This window comes from Podarcis bocagei (assembly GCF_964188305.1).
Source record: "Podarcis bocagei genome assembly, chromosome: 10".
Taxonomy (NCBI): Eukaryota; Metazoa; Chordata; class Lepidosauria; order Squamata; family Lacertidae; genus Podarcis; species Podarcis bocagei.
The window spans coordinates 14,647,283-14,663,109 of record NC_138135.1 but is presented as its reverse complement, the minus strand read 5'-3'; the positions used below and the strand labels follow the sequence as shown (position 1 = coordinate 14,663,109).

Below are 15,827 nucleotides of genomic sequence, written 5' to 3'. Positions count from 1 at the left end.
TCTTTTCATCAGAGAATTGTTGGAGCGTAGGCTCCTATCCTCGCTGACTAGGGATGGGCAAAATTGGCAGTTTCAGTTATCTATGCTGCTTATTTTTTTCATTGAGATCTGCCCTCAATGCTATCCTGGGCAGCAATTACATCCTTTGAAATTAGGAAAATACTTTGTATTGACTCCATTGGGTCCATCTAGCTCCATTCTGTCTGCACTGACTGGCAGCATCTCTCCAGGCTTGGAGATGCTGGGGGCTGAGCCTGGGACCTGCCTACCAAAAGCAGGTGCTGTGCCACCGAGCTACGACCCTGCAGGAGAGTGCGCTTGCCGCTGGGCACCGCAAATTCTCCAACTTCATTTCCTCCTTCAGGATTTACTGTGACGGGAGAGAACACAGTGCATTTCTACAGAGCTATGGTGCTATTAAGGGCGCGCACACACACACACACACGCTCATTAGGAACTCATTAACCTCCTGAGACAACACGCCACTCACACCAAGAGCCCCATTTGTTAATGAGTGCACCGCAATCATTTGTGCAATTACAATCCTGGTTATTTTCCACTGTTGCGTTTTCGCTCATTTCTGTGCCAGAAGCCAAGTTTCAGTGAACCACCTCCCGGATTTGCTGTTTATCTGGATAACCTTTCTGTTCCTTTGCATTTATTGTAATCCATAAAGATAAGCCCCCAAATGCCTCTTCGAGATGTTACAAAGTGCATAAATGGGTCTTTTCCAGCTCCTTTCTTGCTCAGTCGCTGCTAATAATCACCCGGCTGGCCAGAGGTTTCCTTCTCTCCTGGTTTGGGAAGAAGCATCCAGTTTGACTGAGACCACCCACAAGATACCAGATGTCGTCGCGCAGTGAAGACGATCTCATGCACACTTTCAATGGCATCACTTTCACCATCAGGACTTCACCCGAGCTCTTAAAATCCCTGGACACGTTTGACGCTAGAGAAGACGACATCCTTTTGGTTTCGTACCCAAAGTCTGGTAAAGTCTCGCTTGATTCGGAATGGGGAAAGAATCCTAATCTACGCTTTATTATTCCAGGCTTAGTTAACTAGAATAAGAAATTCTGTGTGAGCGAGAGAGAGAGAGAAGCGGAGAAGAGAGAAAGTGGAATTGAGATCCATCTTAAGGGTGTACCCCATAAACTGCTTGCTCTTCTGCCACCGACCCCCATGAAAGCTTGACTCAGAGAAGCGATACCAAAACTAAACCGGAAAGAGCTGCGGTGGTCTCATTTGTTTGTTTATTTATTTAAAGCATTTACATGCCACTCTTTTGCCAAAAAGCCTTCCCAGTGCAGCTTTCAAAAATCAGTAGCGAGATAGTCCCTACGCCTCAAGCTTACAATTTAAAATACACGGCACAAGAGGAAAAAGAGATGGGGAGGGAGGAGGAAAAATGCAGGTTGTTACACCTGTTCTTAAGGTTACAGTTCTTATAATATAGTCCCGTATAGTTCTGTCTACAGGAATACTGGCTGTCTTTGAGAGTAGCCCCCTATGTCCCAATCAGATCTGGTTTTTGACGACTCATGGTGGGATCACGAGACCAGTAGGACTGGTAGTTAATGTGCAAAATATCCTTTGTATTGAATCTGTATTTGTTGTGAATCCTCTAGGAAAGGTTTTGGGGTTTTTTTTGAAAAAAACTTGACTTTACTCCCCCACCCCAACCCCTGGTATGACTGGATTAGTCAGCTGGAAGACTTAATTGCTGAGTAAGTGTGCAATTAATCAACTCAAACATTAATGGCAGCTTTAAGGACTCATGAGTTAATCATGCAAGTCATTGGCCTCGCTGTCAATTGTCGGAAGTGATTAACAAACTTTGTTCATAGAGTCAATCAATGACTCCATGATGACAACACTCTACTTCCACTGGGTCAGAGACACAACGCTTTTCCAGTTTCTGAGCATTGCTGGCACAAAGATTGCTGTTGCGCTCAGGATTTGCTATTATTATTATTACTATTACTATTATTATTATTATTATTATTATTATTATTATTATTATTATTGGCTTCCCATAAGTATCTCACTGGACACTGTGAGAACAGGATGTTAGGTAAGATGGGCTAAAAGAGTGTTCCCCAAACTTGGGTCTCCAGTTGTATTTGGACTACAGTTCCCACCATCCCTGACCACTGGTCCTGCTAGCTATGGATGATGGGAATTGTGGTCCAAAAACAGCTGGAGACCCAAGTTTGGGGAACACTGGGCAAAAGCATACCATGTTAAAGGCCAGGTAGAATAATTGATGGCAGTATATATGTTCATTCTTCTTTTAGCCCTGAAGTAGTCTTGGAGGTGCGGGAACAGCCTTTAAAAAAAGATTCAGCAAAGCAGGTTTGCATGAGTACACCAACCATGAGGTGTAGTGAGGCCTCAGGGCGGCAGGTTCCTGCTCACTAATGAGGCAAGGTGCGCTGCCTCTGCTGCCCGAGCTTGTGGGATTTCAGCGAGATCTTGTGTGAGATCTTGTGAGATTTCCTACGATATCCTGCCAGAAGATAATCTTGCGTTAGCAAATATTAGAAACTAATAGACAGTAGTATTTAGATAATGTTTGGGATGCGGGTGGCACTGTGGTCTAAACCACAGAGCCTAGGGCTTGCTGATCAGAAGGTCAGCGGTTCGAATCCCTGCAACAGGGTGAGCTCCCGTTGCTCGGTCCCTGCTCCTGCCAACCTAGCAGTTCGAAAGCACATCAAAGTGTAAGTAGATAAATAGGTACCACTCCAGCAGGAAAGTAAACGGTGTTTCCGTGCGCTGCTCTGGTTCGCCAGAAGCGGCTTAGTCATGCTGGCCACATGACCCGGAAGCTCCCTTGGCCAATAAAGCGGGATGAGCCCCGCAACCCCAGAGTTGTCTGCAACTGGACCTAACGGTCAGGGGTCCCTTTACTTTTAACTTGGGATACAAAGGGAAAATGCAGAACTGTCTGCAGAACTGTGCCAGACAATAAATTAGCCACCATGCCACACAGATAACAGAGGCACGGCTGTGGAGTCTCTGTGAGGCTTACAAATGGCAAATTGATGTGGAGAACTGAACTCAAAAGAGTGGGAAAATGAGAAACGGATAGAAACTGAAACTGACAGATCTACCTCTCCCTAGTTGGTACTGAGCTATTGCAAGTGACTTGCAAGGTTCCTTTTGTACAGTAATTTTGAGGAGCACCCTCACGTCCACTGCGGTTTGAGGAATGTTCTCCTCCTGCCCTAAGGGGTGTGTGTGTGCGTTTAGGAACCATATCCCTTCCCAGTTAGGACAGGATGAGCTCCCACTATCAGTAAACGTACAGGGAGCCCTTTAAAAACCAAAGAGCCTGCAAAACCTTGCTTCTTTCTCTTGTGGAGCAAATTCCAGCATTCAGTATTTTTCTTCTCTTCTTCAGAAATGAAATCAACCAGATCCAAAGTTGCTAGTCAAACAACCCATCCTTTTACTTTGGGTTTCATCAGCTTCATCGCTCTTTAGAGAGGAGCATCTTCAAAATAAACCCACTAAGGTTCCTTGTCCTCAATCTGCCTCAATCTAGAGGCAATTATTTCTTATCCTTGGCAATTAGACCGTTTATGGTCCTCCTGTGTACATAACCTCCATCACCCAGTTTATCAAGCCATATATATTCAACACTTTGCCGGTACAGTGGTACCTCGGGTTACATACGCTTCAGGTTACAGACGCTTCAGGTTACAGACTCCGCTAACCCAGAAATATTACCTCAGGTTAAGAACTTTGCTTCAGGATGAGAACAGAAATCGTGCTCCGGTGGCGTAGCGGCAGCGGGAGGCCCCATTAGCTAAAGTGGTGCTTCAGGTTAAGAACAGTTTCAGGTTAAGAACGGAGCTCCGGAATGAATTAAGTTCTTAACCCGAGGTACCACTGTATTGTTCATGCTTTCCCCCCTTTCTTTTCTCCTCTCCCGCAGGCACTCACTGGCTTGCCGAGATCCTCATGCACCTCTATGCACCCAGAGTGTCTTTAACATCCCCGATTGAATTTGGAGATCTTTCTAGACTGGACCAACTGGACCGTCTTTCAGGCAAGAGAATCATTCCAACCCATTTGGATGGCAACATGCTGCCGCCTGCTTTTACACTCAAGCAATGTAAGGTGAGATATGGACGGGGTATTATTTCAGGTACTGGGGAGGAGATAAAATTTTAAAAAAGGTTCCCGAATGAGCCTCTTAAAGAAATCTGGTAGGCAGCCCTGGTTATGCATCTTGATCTCAAAATGATATTTTTACAAGCCTCCCCAAACTCTGCCGAGCAGTGCATGAGATTCCTTGCGTCTCGGCCTTCAACCAGGGTCTGCGCCTCTTCAAGGGACTCTGGGGTGCTCATCTCGCTTTATTGGCCGAGGGAGCCGGCGTACAGCTTCTGGGTCATGTGGCCAGCATGACTAAGCCGCTTCTGGCGAACCAGAGCAGCGCACGGAAACACCGTTTACCTTCCCGCCGGAGTGGTACCTATTTGTGCTTTCGAACTCCTAGGTTGGCAGGAGCTGGGACCGAGCAATGGGAGCTCACCCCGTTCGAGGGGATTCGAACTGCCGACCTTCTGATCGGCAAGTCCTAGCTAGGCTCTGTGGTTTAACACACAGTGCCACCTGTGTCTCTTTTTTATTCAAGGTAGACCCATTGAAATGAATGATCTGGGGGCTGGACTAGATGTTTGCTGGGAAGGAATGGGGCAGAATTCAATGGGGTGCTGTGGAGGTGAGAAGCAGAGGCGCTGGACTCTACAATTTGATGAATTGATGATTCTATGATCAGGACTAAGGCCACAGCCATACTTCATTTTTTGCCCTGATTTGTAGGCGCACGCCTGTGCTTTCCAGGGTCTGAGTCAGGTCACTCTGCTTTCCCTGGGGAAAACCTGCCGTTTACTTCTGAATCGGAACAAACATAAACCCGCAAAAAACCTGATTGACGTTTGTTCCAATTCAGTGCTAAACAGTAGGATTTCTTGGTGGGACGAAAAACCCCAAATGCTTGGACCTGTCGCTGAGAAGCATGCGCCTGCACGCACAACTTGTGGCACAAGTCTGAATGAGCCCTTAGCTACGATCAATCTTTTCAACAGGTCTGCATTGAATAAAACTTATCTCTGCTGTGATTTGGGGGGAAGACAGTAGAAGACAGAAGACAGCTCAGCAGTAGAATCCACACTTTGCCTTGCAGGAAGTCCCAAGATTATTTCCTGGCAGCTCCAAATCTCCGAAACTCACCGCTAGTCAGTATAGCCTTCGGCAACCTGGTGTTCTCGAAACATTTTGAACTACAACTCCCATCAGCCCCTGCCAGTATGGTCATTGATTGGGGATAATGGGACTTGTAGTCCAATAACACAAGGTTGGTGTGTGTGTGTGTGTAGAGATCATATTGAGCACTAGCTGGTGGCTGGTGCGCCTTGGGACCGATATGGCGGATGCTAGGCAGGGGTCTGCAAGGTTTACCTCGCCTGGGCCGGTTTACTCCAGCGGAGATCCCTCCATGCGCCGGATCGCGTGCACCCCCACGATTTCTGGCGTCTACAACTGCGCAAATGTGATTTCCAGCATCTGTGCATGCGCAGACATGATTTGCTGCGCCACGGAAGCGAGTCCCCACGCCTTGCTTAGGTGCACTTGTTTAGCGCAGCGCGCAAGGACTCACCGAGCGGGCGGCTCGGTTTGGGGGCTGCTCGTGGGCTGGTTAAACGACCCCCGGGGGCCGTTTGTGGGCCATGGGCCTTAGGTTGCCTACCCCTGTGCTAGGGAGACCAGAAATTGGTGGCTCCATAGTCAATGTTAGGCAGATCTACTCCCTGACTGGTTGTAAGAAGGCAGGCAGGTGGGGCATTGAGGGTGGTGGGGGCGAAGCCCCATTCACTCTAACTGAGCAGCTTCCCATTGGCCTTCCCATTGGTAATAGAGCACCTTTCAATGTCATTGCCTTATTAACGTGTTGTCTTCATTTGCAGGCTATCTACATCATCAGAAACCCAAAAGACATTGCGGTTTCCATGTATCATTATTACAGAGACAATCCAAACCTCCCCACCATTGATTCCTGGCCTGTTTTCCTGGAGATGTTCTTAAGAGGAGACGGTAAGAAGACTGAATCGCACCTTTCCTCTCTCTCACCTTGCAAACTCTAGTGCATAGTGACAACCCCCAAGTGAAAATAATACGAATTTCCCCTCCTTGGTGGCTGGCTGTATTGCTGCAAATGAGAGAGGAAGTTAAACGCTTCTGAAGACCGGTTGTTGGAAACCTCTGGAGGAGTGAGTGCTCAGATCCTGCTAACTGGTTTCCCACAGGCATCTGGTTGGCCAAGGTGAGAACAGGATGCTAGACCAGGTGGGCCATTGGCCTGATCCAGTAGGGGTTCCTTATGCTCCTGTTTTCCCAAGAGATCATCAGCTGGATTATTGGCTTCGGTTTCCTGCTTGCTCCCCAGAAGCTCCAAGTCCTTAGAGGGTTTTTGGACTTGTATATGTAGAAACCTCCTACCTTTTGTTGTTTAGTCGTGTCCTACTCTTTGTGACCCCATGGACCAGAGCACGCCAGGCACTCCTGTCTTCCACTGCCTCCCGCAGTTTGGTCAAACTCATGTTAGTAGCTTCAAGAACACTGTCCAACCATCTTGTCCTCTGTTGTCCCCTTCTCCTTGTGCCCTCCATCTTTCCCAGCATCAGGGTCTTTTCCAGGGAGTCTTCTCTTCTCATGAGGTGACCAAAGTATTGGAGCCTCAGCTTCAGGATCTGTCCTTCCAGTGAGCACTCAGGGCTGATTTCCTTCAGAATGGATAGGTTTGATCTTCTTGCAGTCCATGGGACTCTCAAGAGTCTCCACCAGCACCATAATTCAAAAGCATCAGTTCTTCAGCTATCGGCCTTCTTTATGGTCCAGCTCTCATTTCCATCCCCCTACCTTAGGTTGGTTATTTTGGAATGTCAGATCCAAGTTCTGAAGACCACAAGGCAGACACTCTGATTGCAGCTGCATTAACCCTCGGCTGAGGTCAAGGGCATGATGCCCTGGTTCCTGTTATCAAAACATTGGTCACATCATTTTACTGCATGGCTGTAAAAAGAAAAAGAACAAAAAGCTCCCACAAAGCTGGAGATCCAAAGATCAACCGAGCAACAAATTGAATTGGGGTCATTAACAAAGGAACGCAAATTGACGCTGTGATTTGTAGGATAAGGATCAAAATAGTAATTTGAAGTGTGACTTGAGAGGCCTTCCTTTCTTCCTTTTTGTACCATCGTGGACTTGATTTGACTTAAATGCAATAAATGGACTTAGCTGGATAAGACAACCGGTCCATTTAAGGCAGAGTTGGGGAATGTTTATTTTTATTTATTAAATTCCTATGCTGCCCTTCACCCAAAGATCACAGGGTGGTTTGCAATATAAAAACACAAAAATACATGCCGTAAGTACAAACAGAAACAATAGCACCCCTGCCCAGAATATTACTATTATAGATGCTGCTGAACTCCAGTTCACATCAGCACCAGCCAATGGTAAGGGATGATGGGAGTTGTAGTCCAATTGCATCTGGAAGGCTGAAGGTTCCATACTCTTGCCTGAAGGACTGGTAACTGTTCACAGCAACAGAGAAAGTGTAAAGGGCAGGGGAATCTTTGGGCCTCTAGATGTTGCTGTGCTATGATTTCAATCTGGCCCAGACAGTATGGATAATGGTAATAATAATAATAATAATAATAATAATAATAATAATAATAATAATAATTAATAATAATTTATTATTTATACCTCGCCCATCTGGCTGGGTCTCCCCAGCCACCCTGGGCGGCTTCCAACAAAGTATTAAAATACAGTGGTCTGTTAAACATTAAAAGGTTCCCTAAACAGGGAATGTCTTCTAAAAGTCTGGTAGTTGTTGTTCTCTTTGACATCTGATGGGAGGGCGTTCCACAGGGTGGGTGCCACTACCAAGAAGGCCCTCTGCTTGGTTCCCTGTAACCTCACTTCTCACAGTGAGGGAGCTGTCAGAAGGCCCTCGGCGCTGGACCTCAGTGTCCGGGCAGAACAATGGGGGTGGAGACGCTCCTTCAGGTATACTGGGCCGAGGCCGTTTAGGGCTTTAAAGGTCAGCACCAACACTTTGAATTGTGGTTGGAGACAACAATATTAGTCCAACAACATTATAGTCCAACAACATCTGGAAGGCGACATGTTCCCCACTCTTGTCCTAGACTATAGGACAAGACTTTTTATCTGTCTCTCCTCTCCAATGGATTGAGTGGGCGAGACCAGTAGCGAACCCAACTGTCAAGAAGGCAGTTTCTGAATGTGCCGTAGAGGGAAGTCAAGGGCAGATGGGGCTCATCAACCTGGGAAGAGAACTCATCTAGCTGAAGGAAATCCTGACCCCAAACATCCACTGCCTTGTGGAATATCTTCGGGAGAAGAAAAGGCTAAGCAGAGTCCCTAAGAAGGTTGGATGGCGCCTTCTACGCCTCCTTCCATCAACTTCTGCAGCCAAGCTGGTGCCAAACGTCTTGCTCTGCTTTCCTTTGAATCACAGGTCAAGAGGGGAGTCTTCTCGTCTGGGTATCCCAAGACCTCCATACACACTGACAACGCAGCAATTTGACTTCACCCTCAGAGGTTCACTCCATTGTCTCTCGAGACAAACAGATGCCAGCAACCTCTCTGACTGGGTACCGAATGGGTGGAGGCCTGAAAGAAGCCAAAATTTGACTGTGGCTATACATAATCTTTAGTAGGGCCTATCTTCCTCTTGTATGAGAATTTCACTCTATCCTTCTGGCTGTGCAGAGTTCATGGAAATTTATGTATTTATTTTATTACATTTACACTCAACCTTTCCTCCGTTTTCCTCTCCTCCCCCATTTTATGTTCACGACAGCCCTGTGAGGTAGGTTAGGCTGAGTGGGAGATTTGAATGCTGGTCCAGCAAATGCCTCCAATAATAATCTCGTTTTTGCTCTCCCTTCCTAGTTGTCTGCGGATCCTGGTTTGATCACGTCTTAAGCTGGGAGAAACACACCGATGACAAAAACACTCTGTTCTTGTTCTACGAAGACATGAAACAGGTAAAACAAAAATCTGCCTTTTTCCCAAGTAGGAAGAGAAAAGCAAGGCAAATCTACACTAAGCAAACTCCTAAATTCCTGTGAAAGTTAAATTGATGATGCTCAGGTAGCAAACAGTTAAAAGACATTTATCCCACCTTTCCTCCCAAAAAGATCAGAGTAGCATATGTGATCCTCCCTCTATTTTGACCTGAATTTGGGAGCAGGTGGCACTGTAGTCTAAACCACTGAGCCTCTTGGTCTTGCTGAACAGAAGGTTGGCGGTTCGAATCCCCATGACGGGGTGAGCTCCCGTTGCTCAGTCCCTGCTCCTGCCAACCTAGCAGTTCGAAAGCACGTCAAAGTGCAAGTAGATAAATAGGTACCGCTCCGGCGGGAAGGTAAACAGTGTTTCCGTGCGCCCTGGCCTCCGTCACAGTGTCCCGTTGTGCCAGAAGCGGTTTAGTCATGCTGGCCACATGACCCGGAAAGCTGTCTGTGGACAAGCGCAGGCTCCCTCGGCCTGAAAGCGAGATGAGGGTCCACCCCATAGTCACCTTTGACTGGACTTAACTGTCCAGGGGTCCTTTCCTTTACCTTTTTGTTACTTTGACCTGAACAACAACCTTGCGAGGTATGTTAGCCCCAAAGGTTACCCAGTGAGTTTTGTGGCCGAGTAAGAATTTGAACCCAGGTTTCCTTTATTAAATGCCCACATGGCATCCTGAGAGGGAATAAATGTCGAATGTTAAGTTGTTCCCCCACTCATATGTCCTTGCAAGGTAAATAAAGGTAAAGGGACCCCTGACCATTAAGTCCAGTCATGACCGACTCTGGGGTTGCAGCGCTCATCTCGCTTTATTGGCCGAGGGAGCCGGCGTACAGCTTCCAGGTCACGTGGCCAGCATGACTAAGCCGCTTCTGGCGAACCAGAGCAGCGCACGGAAACACCGTTTACCTTCCCGCCGGAGCGGTACCTGTTTATCTACTTGCACTTTGATGTGCTTTCGAACTGCTAGGTGGGCAGGAGCAGGGACCGAGCAAAGGGAGCTCACCCCGTCGTGGTGATTCAAACTGCTGACCTTCTGATCGGCAAGTCCTAGGCTCTGTGGTTTAACCCACAGCGCCACTTGCAAGGTAGCACCTGTGTTAATGCTGCCAGCGGAGCTTGGGCGACTGAGTACCAGGAAGATGGGTGGGAAGCTTCTGTTCTGCTCATCTTTATTTAGGCATGACAACCAAGAATTGGCTGAGTTCATCAGTGCTTCCTTCCTGGTAATTCTGTAGAACCGAAGTGGGAAATCTGTGGTCCTCTCAGTATTATTGGACTCCCAGCTCCCTTTATTCCCCAGTCAGCTTGGCCAAGGCACAGGGATGATGGGAATTGTATTCTAGCAAAATCCAGATTACTTCCTCGGGTTCTTCCATGATTCAGGTGCAAAATTGTGCCTACTTCAAAAGCCCCTCACAAACCCACCCATAGCCCTGCCCAGTCTTTGCCGAAAAGCACAAAAAGGCTACGGTTTTGTGTGCTCCCCATTCACTTCAACGGAGCAGGTGCCTGCAGCAGCTCACCCCATCCTCTGCTGTTTGCGTCTCCCAGGACCTCCCAAAGGTTGTGAAGAAAGTCAGTGCCTTCCTGGCACTCAACACCAGCGAGAGCAGGATCCACGAGATCTGCAGGAAATCCTCGTTCAGCGAGATGAAAACCAACACGGAGAAGGAGAACGATCTGAACCACACGGTCTGCACGCTCACGTCCAACCGGAAGCTGGTATTCCGAAAAGGTAAGGGGAGGCAGAGGAGGGCTGAGCAAAAACTGGTCCATTTCTGCTTCTCCCACTCTCTCGTTTCTCCAGCCTGAAGTTCAGGCCACTTCATTGCTGCTGTGCTCGTTTGCAGTTTTAATAAATAAATAAATAAATAAATAAATAAATAGATAGATAGATAGATAGATAGATAGATAGATAAATGTATGTATGTATGTATGTATGTCTGCATGGAAACCAGCCATTTGGTGCACGTTTCTCATAGATAGCCATGTTTCCAAGCAATTTTCCTTTTGCCGTGCCCTATGGAGCACTAGAATAACCAACTGGTGGGATGCTATAGATAGAATCCTGTTTACTCCCAGAGGCTGCATTTTCCAGGTGAATGAGGACTCCAGCCCTCCTCCTTTATCTCCCTTATCTCCCTTATCTTATCTTAATTTCGCTGCTTCTCTCCCGCTTGCCAACACTCGTATAATCCACCCAGCCAGTATTGCAGGACAAAGTGTCCGGGTTTATCTGAAACCAAACAGAGGCCAGACACAGCGAAGAAAACAAGGCAATACGCTGGGTACATCGTGAACAGGTGAAAGGGTTGACAGGGTGGCAGCCCGAAGAAAACCTCGGCTGGAACGGGTAGAGGCGAAGCCTTTAACGTAGGACGTCCCAAGTTCAGTCCCAGGGTGAAGTTTGCTCCAGCAACATGGCTGGGATGGCAAGAGCCTTTGGGGCTGTGGAAGGTAGTCAGCACTGAGCACAATGCACCAGGGAGCAAAAAATAAATACAGTGGTGCCTCGCAAGACGAAATTAATTCGTTCCGCAAGTCTCTTCGTCTTGCGAGTTTTTCGTCTTGCGATGCACGGTTTCCCATAGGAATGCATTGAAAATCAATTAATGCGTTCCTAGGGAAACCGCCTTCAGACCAGGTCCGGGGACAGTCTGTCCCCGGACCTCTTCTGAAGGCTGGGGGGGGGGGACAAGGGCTTTTCTTCCCACCCCCAGCATTTTAAAAAACCCCGGGACAGCGGAGGACTTCTCCGCTGTCCAGGCGATCTTAAAATGCTGGCGGGCGGCATTTTAAAATCGCCCCGGACAGCGGAGGACTTCTCCGCTGTCCGGGGCGATTTAAAAGCCCCTGGGAAGGCAGGCAGGGGGGACAAAGACTTTCGCCCCCTGCCCGCCTTCAGAAGGTGTTCCCGCCCCCAGCCCCGCTTCGGAACAGCGTTCCGAAGCGGGGCGGCTGGGGCAGCTGTTCCCGCCCCCCCTCCCCGCTTCGGAACAGCGTTCCGAAGTGGGGCGGCTGGGGCAGCTGTTCCCGCCCCCCCCCCGCTTCGGAACAGCGTTCCGAAGTGGGGCGGCTGGGGCAGATGTTCCCGCCCCCCCTCCCCACTTCGGAACAGCGTTCCGAAGTGGGGCGGCTGGGGCAGCTGTTCCCGCCCCCCGCTTCGGAACAGCGTTTTAAAATGCTGGGGGTCGGCAGCGAAGCGTTCGCTGCCGACCCCCAGCATTTTAAAATCTCCCTGGGACAGGGGGAGATTTTAAAATGCTGGGGGTCGGCAGCGAACGCTCCCGACCCCCAGCATTTTAAAATCTCCTTGGGACACGGGGAGATTTTAAAATGCTCCCGACTTCTCTGCTGTCCCGGGGAGATTTTAAAATGCTGGGGGTCGGGAGCGAACGCTTCGCTCCCGCCCGCCAGCATTTTAAGATCGCCCGGGGCAGGCGGGGGGAAGGCAGGCGGGGGGGGAGCAAAGACTTTTGCCCCCCGCCGGCCTTCAGAAGAGGTCCTCTTCTGAAGGCCGGCTGTGGGCGAAAGTCTTTGCTCCCGACCGCCAGCATTTCCCTATGGGCTTTCGTCTTGCGATGCAAGCCCATAGGGAAATTCGTCTTGCGAAGCGCCTCCAAAACAGAAAACCCTTTCGTCTTGCGGGTTTTCCGTCTTGCGAGGCATTCGTCTTGTGGGGTACCACTGTAAATGTTTAGAGTTGGGAAGACACCTAGCTCAACCCACTGCTCAATGTAGGATAGGCAAGGCAGGACGCAGCTGCAGCAATCCAATCTGTACAGGGATTGGTTGGAAAGAGAGAGAGGAATGGTGAGAGGAACCAGCCGGGGAACCCCCAAGGGAAAAAGGCTCAGAACCAGGGGGTCGGTGGTGGGATGACTATGAGTGGTCAGAAGGGAGAAGACTGGGAGAAGGACGAGGCATTGGAAGCCGAAGAGGCAACAGGGTTTAGTGAGCAGTCAGACTCTGCGACAGAGCGCAGTTTAATTTTTCCCCATCGCTCATTCTCCAGGTGCCGTCGGCGACTGGAAAAACCATTTCACTCCCAAACAGAACCGGATGTTTGAAGAGACATTTAACAAGAAAATGAAATTTAGCGAAGTGGCAAAACATCTTGTCTATGAGTTCTGATTGTGATGGCAACCAGCCACCAGCTGGCGACTGTACGGAAACGTTTGTTGGGGAGATCTGTATATATTTAAAAAGGCTTGTATTCTCCAGATTTCAGGATGATGTCTCTTCTGAAGAGGAAAACGGAAAGCGTAAATGTGGGAACGGTGAGAAAATGTTGCAATTTATCTGTCCATAATGTGAAGCCTCTCCTCTCCACTCCATTTCACTTACTCCCATTTTCTGTTTTCTCCTCCTCCCTCCAAATAGTCTGTCCCCACTTGGTCACTGGGGTTCCTGTTCCTTCTGCTTTTACAACACTGCAAATGTTTGGCTTTGATATCACCTGCTAATATTGCCTTCTTGTGTATTGGCAGTGGCAGTGTAGTGGTTAGAGTTCTGGACTCTGACCTGGGATACCAGGGATCAAATTTCCACCCAATCATAAAAGAGACCTACTGCAAACGAGTCTGTCAAGCAGGAAACCAGCCATTTAAGAGGCTAAAATGAAGTCACAGCACAGAGAGAAATTGTTCGGCACTGGCAAGCATTGACAAATTGAAGGGAGGGAAATGGCACTTTCCCATAATGTCAAGTTTGCAGAACTAGACAGACATGTTTTGCTAATGAGAAGATTGGAAAACGTTTATTGAATATATGGGGGGGGGGACGGAATTGTGTACACTTGAAAACATTGGCAGCATTAAGATAAATTCAGCAGTGTAAATAAGTTTTGATGGATGCAATAATGGAATTCCTAATGGTTTAGTTTTTGTAAAATATGCAAGGATTTATGATATGCAAAATGAACCACGGAAAGAGAAGAAGCGAAGTCACTGATATTTTAAGGATGTTTAAATGAGTATTTTAAACTGTAAAACAGAAAATTTAATAAAAATTATATACAAAAAAGAAATGTAACACGCAGAAATGTAAGACTCCAGTTTATATCTGCAAAAAGGCAAAACTGCTGGTCTTCATCTGTCATTGAGAACATAAGGAGAACCCTAACCCTTCCCCCCACCTAATCTTCTGAATTAGTGGATCCACTTCCAAGTGGATGGCCAACACTGGCTCTTGTGGGAGTGAGTTCCACAGTCTAACTAAGCACGGACCAATATCTCGGACCCTGGCCTATGCAGACTGCAGCTGATGGAAATAAAAACTCGGCAACATCTAGAGGTGAGAGGTATTGTGCCCCTCTGAGATCGGGCGCATTCCTACTGATAGACCAACCCCTCTTAGAAAGCCATTTACCGGGCCATGATGTGTGCAATGTCAATATCCCCAGCCTGCGGCCGCTTATCCGTGCTTAGAATTCAATCCCTCTGCCACAGAGGATTTTAAAAAGAAAGCAGGGAAAAAATATGTATCGCTCCGTGGGGACTATTCTGGCAGTCGTTTTGAAGAGCGCGCCTGCAACCATTTAACAAATCGGCGTCACAAATTATAGCGGGGATGCGTAAGTGAAAAGAGCTGGAGGCTGCGATATGATCAAAACCCCTGGCAATTCTGTGCTTCTGGCTTTGGAGGAGGAAGGTGGCAGCAACATCTAGTGGCTGAAACAGGAGGCAGAGGGGAAGCATCCAATTTTTGCACTTCTCAGGGCAGTTGTTTTCCAAGCAAACCCCGTTGATTTAAGACCATCCCTCGCTGAACCTTGCAAAGGGTGCACAGCTACCTTTGACTTCATCAGCTAGTTACCCCTGGATTGGTACAAATCATGCTTGCCCTAGGTCTCTAGGGCAAAGGATCGCTAGTCCAGCTTATTAGTACACCCCCTCCACCTCTTATCCTTACAAGCATCCAGTGAGGTAGGTTATTTATTTATTGCATTTATATCATAAGTGAGATAATATCCAAGGAGCTGAAGGTGGCATACATGGTTTTCCTCCTCCTCATTTAATCCCCCATGCGAGGTAGGCCTAGAGGCAGTGACTGGCCCAAGGAAGAAAAACCAAACCAAATCACAGAAGTGTTTGTTTTTTTAAACCTTTTTTATTCTTGGATAGAAAAGCAAAGCCTACTCTGATTAAGATTTCTTTTAACCATTGGCAGCTCATTACCTGAGCTTATAAATAATCAACAAGACAAATCAATTATCATTCATATATATATATATATATATATATATATATATATATATATAGCCTTTTACCCAACCAAGCAACTGAGCAGGAGAAGTTCTCCATTTCCAGCTCCCAGGAATTTACTAAACACAAAGAACACAACATAACTCCACCCGCTGGAAGAAAATATATCCTATACAGTATTTAAGCAAGTAAGAAGATTCCTGCTGCGGGAGGCCAAAGTCCATCTGATACAGAATTCTGTTGCTACCTGAGTGCAAAAGCACTCTCCTGACTTGCAAGTCCCAGCGCCTGGTAATCTTCTGGATACAACAGTCAGAAAACAGTACAACCCACCCTCCGCTCACAAGTAATTCAATATAAATTCATTGCTCATCTTCTGCTTAAGTGCTAAGGTCTTGGGAGAAAGGAAGACCATTCCTTTGGTACTAAATCGTCAACTCCTCTCCTGTCTCTTCCAAACTGGCCAAAATCCACTCCAGTTCACACCTGGCTATTCCA

The 15,827-nt window shown here is 47.6% G+C and overlaps 1 protein-coding gene across 1 annotated transcript; it reads left to right on the top strand.

The window, feature by feature from the left end:
* The first annotated feature begins 726 nt into the window (after positions 1–726).
* Positions 727–13,951, top strand: LOC308595787 (sulfotransferase 6B1-like). The gene is made up of 6 exons (XM_081210503.1): positions 727–991; positions 3,944–4,128; positions 5,982–6,108; positions 8,998–9,092; positions 10,675–10,858; positions 13,139–13,951. Exons 1-6 carry the CDS (start codon positions 847–849, stop codon positions 13,255–13,257), a joined length of 855 nt encoding a protein of 284 aa, XP_081066629.1. The 5' UTR covers positions 727–846; the 3' UTR covers positions 13,258–13,951.
* The last annotated feature ends 1,876 nt before the right edge of the window (positions 13,952–15,827 follow it).